The following is a 10,358-nucleotide window of genomic DNA, read 5'->3' as shown; positions in this document are numbered from 1 at the left end:
AATCTCTGAGAACAATGCAGCCATAACACAGTTTTATTTAAAATTAATCAGACTACAGACTACGGGTTAAGTAAAATGATATTGGCATTACTTTTTCAAAAAAAAACAAAAAAAAAAACAGCCTCAGTTTCTCTAAAAGCAAGCAGACTGTCTGTCATTACAGAGAGTTCAAACATCATGAATTGCACCAATATTCACCGAGACATACACTGACTTATTAAACAGTGCATCTGTTCACATAATACGTTCTCATTTTATGGCTGTGAGAATTATGGACACCTGACGCGCGCGAATCTAATGACATTAATAACGGCTGCGTTCCATTTATAGCAGGGTCACAGTGTCAAGGTTCTGTATGGTCGCTTGTTCAGAAAATTCAAAGAAACAAGGACATCACTGTTTGTTTCTAGGTGGTGTCAACTGAGTCAAAACATCTTTTAGGCATTTTTCAAAAGGACTCAGTGCTGAAACTCATTTTAACTGACTTTTTCCCCCCATTTGTTCATATGGCACCTTGGAAATTGCACCTGTTCACCTCAAACCTCGGTTACTTACTTTTCACCATTACTGTACTGTCCTCTGTCATCTGGAAACAAACAAGCCATTTGAATATTCATTCTGCTTTTTTTTTTGGTCACTTGACAATAGTGCCAGCAGCTTGTCACTAAAAACTTTACTTGACATGTTAATACTGAGATATGTTTTATGTGAACACTCTTGGAAGAATCCATGTTTATTATTTTTACATATGTATAAACAGACAAAGTCCCACAACTCCGTTTTTCAAATATACTGACTGCATCAACCATTACAAAAACCTTTTCACATATGACACGACAGCTATCACACAGGCCTTCAGTTCTGCATGTGTGTGCACAAGCAGATGTGGTTTACATCAAAGCAAGACAAGGCGCATCTCCCAGCTCGTTTTCGATTCATTACTCTCGTATGAATTACTGCAATATGAACAAAAATTACCTACCTATTCGTTCAGCGGTTTGCTTGCTCATTGCCTAAGGCTTTTGATAACTACGCCAAAGCCGACAGCCAGTTGCCACAGTTTCTGTGTAATGCAATGTTCTGCATGCTAAGATACACACCTCAAAACATCGTGTGTGTGTGTTTAATCGCATTGTTTCAGTTTCTGTCTTATACAGTTGGATGTCCTCACCATTTCCAGTAAAACACAGAAACCAGAAATAACCTGAAAGACAAGCAGAGGGAGAGAGAGAGAGAGAGAGAGAGAGCGACTGACTCAAGGTGTACAAGGGAGGAGGAGGAAAAGGGAAGCGGACAGTCTGAGAGGTGAATGTAAGTGGGTGGAACATACAGTAAGCAGAAAAACAGGAACAGAGTAATAACACCTGCACACCTGACTACAGCCACTCCTCAGAGATGACTGAGGAACGGAGGCAGAAAAATGCAGAGAAACTTCACACATCTTTAACATTTTACAGGACTTTCTACACTGATTATGGTTTTTGTCGGGAAGGATTTTGCTGATTAGGGCGTTTACGTGTTGTTTTTTTGTTTGGGTATTTTTTTTTTTATTATTATTATTATTTTGCGGGTTTTTTCTTCTTTGTTTTTTGCGTCTGTTGCTTTTGTTTACAGCCAAAAACTTTGCGGCAGCATCTTGACAGTAGGACAAATACCCATAAAAAGATGTGGTCCATGAGGGTCATCATCCTCCACCTGTTCTACTGTGGTGAGTGCACAGGAGCTAATATGGATTTCGGCTTTGATTTACAGATGTTGACTACAGCCAGTATTTCAAGGCCCATTTTTTTCAAGGGTGGTCCTAATAGGAGAAATAAACAATAACACAGATGACTAGTAATATATTTTACAGAGAGTGATTTCCAGAACACACTGAGGACTTTGGCCATTTTAAATGATAGTAATCAATATAAATGCTATTTCATTTTAGAGTCGGACTAATGTAATATTGACTACATGGTTGTGCAGCTTATAAAAATGCTAATTTTCAACTGACTACCCTTTGTCATTTTTCAATGCTGTGTCCTCTACAACAGCAATACACTAAACTACATGGGCTGTACTACAGTAACATTCTGTATGGGAAGTCACTGGCTGTGGCGTGTATGGCTCGACAGAATTAAAAATGGGTTTATGTATGAACAGCTAGACCTATAAGATACAGGAGACTATACTGCTTACACTTAAGGATTGAATTCTCATGTATTCTCGACTTCGTGTGACAGTTCAAGACTTGGAACTTATTTCCTTGTGTCAAAGAGGTGAATGTGAAAGTTAAGAACCAAAGTCCATCTGACATAATTTTCCAGTGTATGCTTGCTGTGTCACTCAGATCTCAGCAGTGATACTATTAAAATATTGGTGATGGACTGACTCTCGGACACAGACTTCAAGTGCTGGTTGAGGTTGCAGGGACTTGAACAGTGTGTGATTGAAAATGATTGAAAATTTGGGCTGCAGCACAGATAAAACGTGATATAACCTAGTACTAAAGGGTGTCTACGTCTCTTGCAACAGTAGAGTATAGTGACTTTACTTGTTTGGAGTTTAGAACAAAGTATAAAAACTTCAACTAAAATCTCAAAAAATATGTCAGTCCAGTTTGTTTCTCTCCAATTTGTATTTTAAGAAAATACACCACATTGCATGAGACCAAGGACACAGCATTAGTGCCTGCCATAAAATGATTCACGTAGACTTTGCTCTTTTGCCCTTTTTCCCTCTCCGGCAGCTTGTCTTTCAACTAAAACTGGGAGCGTGTATTTTATCTCCAGGAACTTTAACAACACACTTCACTGGGATGCTGCGAACCCTGCCTTCCCAGGGGAAAATGTCAACTACATGTACAGTGTGCAGTACAAGAGGTAAGAAAGACCCAGATGAGCGATTATTATTGCAGTTTTACTCCCACTGCCCTCTTGCACCTTTGCGTTCCCACATAGAGATCCATATGGAGAGGTGGGTCAAAGCAGGATAAATGGGTTTGTAGGGTAAACACTCAGCTCGCCCATAGTTTCAGTGTTTGTAGGCTGGTAACAAATTGATCCGGTCAGCAGATGGTCCGCTCTTTTCTGTGAGGAGGAATACAGTATACTGCATGCAGACACGCTGGATGAAACTCCAACAAAGCAATTTTTTGCCATTTGAGTGACATCCCATGCTGACAGTAATTTTAGTTGAAGAAGTCTGGTCACATTCTATAGTTTTCTTATGGTCAACAAATCCAAGACAAAAAAGCAACAATTTATTGAGTCTATACTGGCTTATTCTATGTCACAGACCTACATTATTATCCAAAAGCAATGAAAAAAAAGGTGCATAAATTTTGTCGCATTATTTCACATTTACCTTCGTTATGACAAACATGGACACAGAAGTTAATTTTGAGCCATTCCCACCTACAGTGTGCTGCTACCGTAAATACTCGCCACATTTAAAGCTGCCTCCAACATATACTCCGTTCAGACCTGTTTGAATAATGTTTGGTAAAACTACAGCACTCGGCTGAGTAAAGGAAATTAGATACGCCCAGAGGCCCACACACTGTATCGTATGATGAAGCCATTAAGAGGCGCATTTCCATCTTTCCTCTGCAGCCTCTCATCGCCATCTCTTCAAAGTAGAGCCTTGGTAAATGCACGGCTCAAAAAACTACCGTGCAGCTACTGAAACAGCGTTGCTCAGATTTAACTCAATTGCCAGCAACTCAGAGGAAACACTACAGAGTAAGTTTAGGGCCTGTTGCCAGTTACGGTCTGGACTACACTCCGCTCTCCCCACTGAAACATGAGGGAAAATTCAAAGTGCACCTTCATGGCTTCAAAGTAAAATTTCATTCTTCTTTTATTATTTTTCCTTTTCACTCGTCTCTGCAAATGGCCTCATCAAAGTGGAAATATCATCTTGTGTAATTACTCATGACGCAGTCTCTCAGATAAATGTCAAGTTCCACCCCAATCCTACTGATTTTCTCTCAGCCACTGTCATCTGGAATTGCTAGAGCGACTAGCAGCAGCAAATCAGCTGCAGAGGAAGAACGGTTTAATGATGCACGCTCAATACGTCTTCCTTTTTCCCTTCCCTTGTGCACTGCACAGAGATGCTTCACTGCTCAGCTGTAGGTTGTCACAACTTCATGTCTTTGCTTGACAATGTTTACTTTTGAAAGTCTGTGTTCTTGTGCTTCCAGTATCACAGCGTGATCGTGCTGTACTGCTCTTTTTACAGTGATGCTAAAGGGCAGTCGTTCCAGATGAAAGAAGGGTGTCAGAACATTACTGCTCTGTCCTGTGACCTCACTGCAGAAACCCCATCGCTTCCTGATGTTCACTACTGGGCTAAGGTGTTCGTTAATGGTCTCTTTTACAACTATACCAGAGTCAGATTTAAACCCTTTGCAGACAGTAAGAACCTCCATATTCATTCATGCATTTCTTGCTTTCCTACAAGACGCATTCTATTACATTTATTCAGTCATCTTTCTTTGTCCTTGTAGCTATTCTTGGACCACCCACCCTGTCTATAAAGACAACTGTGTCATCCTTGTATGTTAATGTCAACCTGCCTTTGGGGCCAAACGGAGTCTCCATTGCAGACATAATCACCAAAAGCAAAAACGGACCTGTGAAAACTTCTATTATTTATACCTTAAAAATCACACACCCAAAGTGGGCTGAAGTGGTGAGTTTTCATTTAAACAATATACTGTATATGACCGGTAATTCTTACATCTCTTCCAAAACTGAATATGAAGGATTGGAACCAGGTATTGCTCAATTCCATATCTATTTGTTTCTATATTAATAAAGGCACTAAAACAGGAGAAATCACAAGTTATTAATGGTTTCCAATGCTGTTAATTGTCTGTTTACATAGTAGTCAGAACCTCTGTATATTTTCAATCATATTAAGTTGTAGTTACCGAGTTACTTTTATCAAACTGCCCTCAGGATCTCCAGCTGTGTTTGTTTGTTTGTTCCTTCTGAGCTGAAAGTTTTCTTCTTTATCTGACTTCTACAAGCCACAAAGGACTAATCTGATCAGTTGTCATCCATGTGTGTGCAGACTTGTGAAAACTCAACTGGCAAGTTTGTCATCAACTTGAAGAACAACAAAACCAATTACAGTGGCTATGTGTTCTACACGCCCAATTCTGAACGGGGTCGCCCAGAAAGTGAGAAGGCCTACTTCAGTGTCACACTGCCAGGTGAGGCCAGTGATAAATACAAACTCTTCTTTTCTTGCACTATCAATAGATAGAATGCATTATCAGCATACGCATTATGTTTTACACAGTCTGAAACAAGTTTGAATGGATCAAGCTAATAAAAAAAACTTAATGTGCACTTTCAAAAACTCTACTGAAGGAAGCAGATGCACTTTTACAATATTTACAAAAACTTTGTTTCACTTTTGACAACACTGTGACACTCGAACACTTAAAATGTTGCGCTTCCTATGTTTTGTGTGAAGTAGTTTGTGCTCATCTCCTCGAGTGATTGCAGCCACTTGTAAACAACGCAGTGTTTAGCGATTAATCAAGTCAGTTTTGTAATAAATCAGTCCCTTTTTAGACGCCTCCGTCTGCATCAAGCTTCCCAGTCACAGCATAAAAGAGAGGCAGACGCCGGTTTTGCAATGAAATGGTAAACAATGGTACTGGCCAAACTGTTCATACTGTGAATTCACATCTATGAAAATAGTTTTGTTAACCACCAAATGATACTAGTAGTGCTTTCCAAGTTAAATGTGTGGGCTGTGATGTCTCAATCCTCTTCTGACATCATACTGATGGCACAGGAGATTAGATTACAGTCTGTTTGCAAAGGTGACATATTTCTCACCTGGGCTTGCCTTATTGTTTGTTCTTCACAGCTAACAGTACAATACAAGCTCTTCAGCTAAAACAACACAATAATGAACATAGACAACTATAAAACAATATGCACTATATAAACAAAAGTACTGAGACAGAGTTGAAAGTAGAGTTGGCCCTACCAAACTCATCCAACCATGTCTTTATGGAGCTTTGCTTTGTGCACTGGGGCACAGTCATGCTGGAATAGAAAAGGGCCTTCAACGAACTGTTGTCACAAAGTTGGAAGCACATCATTGTCCAAAATGTCTTGGTATGCTGAAGCATTAAGATTTCCCTTCACTGGAAGTCAGGGGCTGAGTCCAAACTCTGAAAAACTGCCTCATACTACAACTGAATTCAATAATAAAGAATAATACTTTTATATTAGAAAAATGCAAAAGCAGTCACAGTTTTCGAAATGCACCTTTGAGCCATATTGCCATTCCAGAAAGGGGGAAATTCACTTCTATAGGTTGCTGTGTAAATTTCCATTCAGTTAAATTCCTGCTAAGCAACATTCCTGAGAAGTACTCACATGTACTGGTACATCCAGGAATATACGGTGTTCAACAGGCTATTACTTAACATGACACATGCACGTCTAAGCTTGCGTGTCATAGTGTTGTGCTTTCTTTTTTTAAGCGCTGTTTTCAAGTGCTTTTATTTTTAAAACGCGTTGTTTTTTTCCCCAGATTAGTATGTGACACCAGTTTTTGTCTCCCTCAGACGATCCTCTCATGTTTTTGCCATGGTTCATCGCAGCCGCTGCTCTTCTGGTGGTCATAGTCATTATATCAGTCGTGTGCATGTGTATCTATGTCAACGGTGGCAAGACTAAGAGCATACCACACAAACTGGTAAGTCTGTTCTTTCTGCCACGTGCTTTGGTGTGTCTGGGTTAGGACAAGACACTGATGCCTTGGAGGAAAATCAAACCCTTTGACGCATTTGTTACTGTACACTAACTCCACTAGCCTAAGTATAATTATAGACACATTAAAGACAAACAATGGAGATGTTTTCATGAAGAGAGGGAATGTTTCGGTTACTCGTGATGCTTACCCAGATGACAAATGTAATGAGACTTATGTCTTGTCTTTTATTTGTCTTCTTCTTCAGAATATTTGCCTTTTAAATTTTCTAACGTGGTGTCGTCCCACATTTCAATTTTATGCATATGTATCCGCATATACTATTCTAATCACACGAAAAGTTGTTGATTCATCTACAAAAATCAAACTTTCATTCGAGGGCTCTGTCTTCATTATCTCAACAGGTAACCACTTCCAGCATCCCGCCCAGTGTACTGCAGTCTCTAGATAGCGATATCATCATTTCCAAACCAGAGTTCTGCTCTCAAAGTGAGAAAACAGTTTACGCACAAATTCGGACGAAGCCAACTGTGTCCTCAGCTGGGGTTGGAGGTTATTCTCCCCAGGACACCCCCTGCCAAGCATGGCAAGACACCAGTGGCTCTTCTGTGGACACAGGGGCACACAGTTCAGCCCCAATTCCAGAGGACACAAGCGCCCAGTCCTCCGAAAACTATGGCGCAGTGGTTGCCCATGTCCCCACAGAGGAGAAAGATTTTCAGCAAGCCACCATTAAAGACAGAGCAACCAGCAACACACCGTTGATTTCCAGTGGAGGAAGCTGGGATAAAGGAGGAATAAGTCCAAAGCTGACATCACATGGAGTACCACCAATACATAATCCAGGCCCTTTTGACAATCCCAATAGGCCAATTCTGTTGCACGCAGTACGAGATTCCAACGGACAACTCATCTTGCCTTCACTCATTTTTCAGTTAGAGAGCAGCACAGGCGACACACAGAGAAAACCCCTTTTATCTGACCTGATAGACTCCCAGGGGGAGGGGCCATCATTAGCTTCCTTGCAGAGCTTAGATGGCTCCGAGTGGTCAGACTCTGAGTGTGATAATAGCACTCTAAACACACCAACCCAGCTGTACTGCAACACCCATTACTCCCCATCTCAACCAGTTGCTCCAGATTCCTGGCCAGGATGCCAGAATACACCATCTAATGGGGACATATCTGAATCAGATTACAAACAAAACTGGATATCTGCAATCTGTCTTGAAAATAAAGTCAAATACCATTGTGAATACAGAAAGACAAACTGTCAGTGGACTTGGGCTGATCCCAAAAGGGAAGAGGAAAGAGAGGAAGAGGAAGACAGAGGAGGAGAGGAAGGATCAAGGCCAATTCTTCTAGGAGACTGGGCAGTAAAAATTCAAGAATAATTCTCCTCTCTACAGTCTTTCAGACCTAAAACTTGATATTTTCTAACTTGGGTCCTCACATAAAGGTCTTTCATTGCAATACCCTTTTTACAAAAGCAGGATGAGGAGGAAGATGATGGGATCACCGACAGATGCTTCGGTAAGCGAGCAGAACTTGAGCAGATGAACAGCTTTGCTGCGTGCTATATGGCTGATGAAACAGATAAGGATCTTTAAACTCTCGTCAAACATTCAAATTGATCCTGATATTAACAACCATATTTCATTTCTTGATATGTTTTGCTTTACTGTAAATTCATTTTTTATTTATTAATCCACACTTGTAAAGATTTAAAAATAAGTGAACACTGCAAAACTGTGAGTTTACATTTTAAGAAATCGTGGTACATATATGATAAAATCCTTGTTTACTTTGTGAAGTTATTGTATAAGAAAATAATCTCATTTTTACAACTTGAATTTGTATTTAGAAGATGTTGAATTCTTGAAAGCTGAGTCTGAAGTTAATGTCTTTCATAGTTCGTCCAATTTATTCTGGACTTCTGAATCTCCTCTTGTCATGGGCTTATGTTGGTATATAACTGATCATTTTGTGTCATAGGCAGCAAAGGGAATATAGCAACTACTATAAATCAGTGTCAGCTCCAAATTAAAATTTACATTCTTATGATAGTCCAAAAAACACACACATATGATCACACCAGTCGTATTTAAGTGGTGTAAGTGGTGTGAAAGACAATTAGAATTACAGTTAAATTACTCTCCTAAACTCTGGTCTAATGACTCAAATATTTGCTTTGCCAAACCTGCACACCTGCAGCTGGACAAATGAAATGGCTTATCTTAAAAAAGCATGAGCATAAATGCATAAGCAACAACCAAATGACTATCAGTCACATATTCGCTGACAACACATTATCACGGCCCAATTTATCAGCCGTCCGGTTTTAACACACAGTGTTGTATAGAACATAACGTGGAAAAAGATACTCGGGGTAATTTGTAATTCGATTTCCAGTTAAGTTGACTGTTTCTCTGCACTCATGTCATTTTGGAGACTGGAGTTTGTTAATTATACATCTTTGTAACATAGACACACACACACACACACACATATCAGCCAATATGTAGATAGCCCCCTTTTTTTTTAAACTCTCTAATACTGAGTCAAGCTCTCCACATTATTGCAACTTATTACACTCTCTAAATACACAATCCCATCTGGTCACTTTTAAATTACAATGTGGACAGTCAGCCTATGAGATTAGATATGAAAACCTTGTGACGGAAACCTATTGTCACATAATGAGCTGTTGGAAATGGGACTAAAGTGAACTTGTAATGGAACTGAAAATATTCCTATTTTGAGACTCATCAACATATTTCAGTGTCATCAGTGTCTGATGAAGTACATGTGACTGAGTGAATGTGCGCATAAAACAAGTTCATGAACTCATTTTGTTCTCCTCATTGTTTGCTGTTCTTTCAGAGGAAGAAAAGCATGGCGTATAAAAACATATTACGAGGTGGGGTCAGGGTGAAACTTAAACCACTCTGATAACAGCTCAGCTTTTATAGCCAAAGTGCAGCTCTTTCATGCACAGCTGTAAAGTAATAATGTCAGGTGTGTTGAAACAGTGAGCACGGTCACATATAGACGCACTGTGAAGCGCAATAGAGATGTACTGCGTTATATTGCCAGCAAGCACGTGAACAGTATCTGCCAAATGAATGCAAGATAACGTTGTGAATATCAGTGAAAATCACTGGTGGTAAAAGTACTTTGAACTAATCGCCCTCTACATGACACGCACCATCCTGCTGGGCAACAATAATATTCTTAGTCACAAACTTCTGCCACCAACTGCCACCTACCACAGGTGAGGTGAATAAGTGACATGTCACAATAATAAACCTGAACTTGTGTGACGTATTAAATTTAAAATGTGCATTATTCTTTCTTCGTTATTATTTGTGACATGGATTTCGCAAACGATCCAAAGTACAAGTCAGCAGGTCATCGTACCACCACTTCATATCACACAAGAGCACCAGCACATCAGACCGAAACTAGTGTGCTCGTCCTTTAAGAAAAGATATCATGAACTTTATTGATCCCGCAGTGGGGAAATTCACTTGTTGTGGCAGCTCACAAGAACAGAATAGAGTGCAAAAAGAGTTACAAAAAATATAGACTGGACTGTACAGTCTAACAGCAGTGGGAATGAAGGACCT

General features: G+C 39.8%; 1 protein-coding gene across 1 annotated transcript; it reads left to right on the top strand.

Moving 5' to 3' along the window:
- The first annotated feature begins 1,359 nt into the window (after positions 1-1,359).
- LOC124064190 lies at positions 1,360-9,579 on the top strand. The gene is made up of 7 exons (XM_046398416.1): positions 1,360-1,708; positions 2,732-2,864; positions 4,228-4,403; positions 4,496-4,680; positions 5,065-5,206; positions 6,584-6,714; positions 7,134-9,579. Exons 1-7 carry the CDS (start codon positions 1,666-1,668, stop codon positions 8,121-8,123), a joined length of 1,800 nt encoding a protein of 599 aa, XP_046254372.1. The 5' UTR covers positions 1,360-1,665; the 3' UTR covers positions 8,124-9,579.
- Positions 9,580-10,358: the final 779 nt, after the last annotated feature.

The sequence above is a fragment of the Scatophagus argus genome, chromosome 9 (assembly GCF_020382885.2).
Source record: "Scatophagus argus isolate fScaArg1 chromosome 9, fScaArg1.pri, whole genome shotgun sequence".
Lineage (NCBI taxonomy): Eukaryota > Metazoa > Chordata > Actinopteri > Scatophagidae > Scatophagus > Scatophagus argus.
The sequence above is the reverse complement of the archived record's forward strand: the minus strand, read 5'-3'. Positions and strand labels throughout refer to the sequence as shown.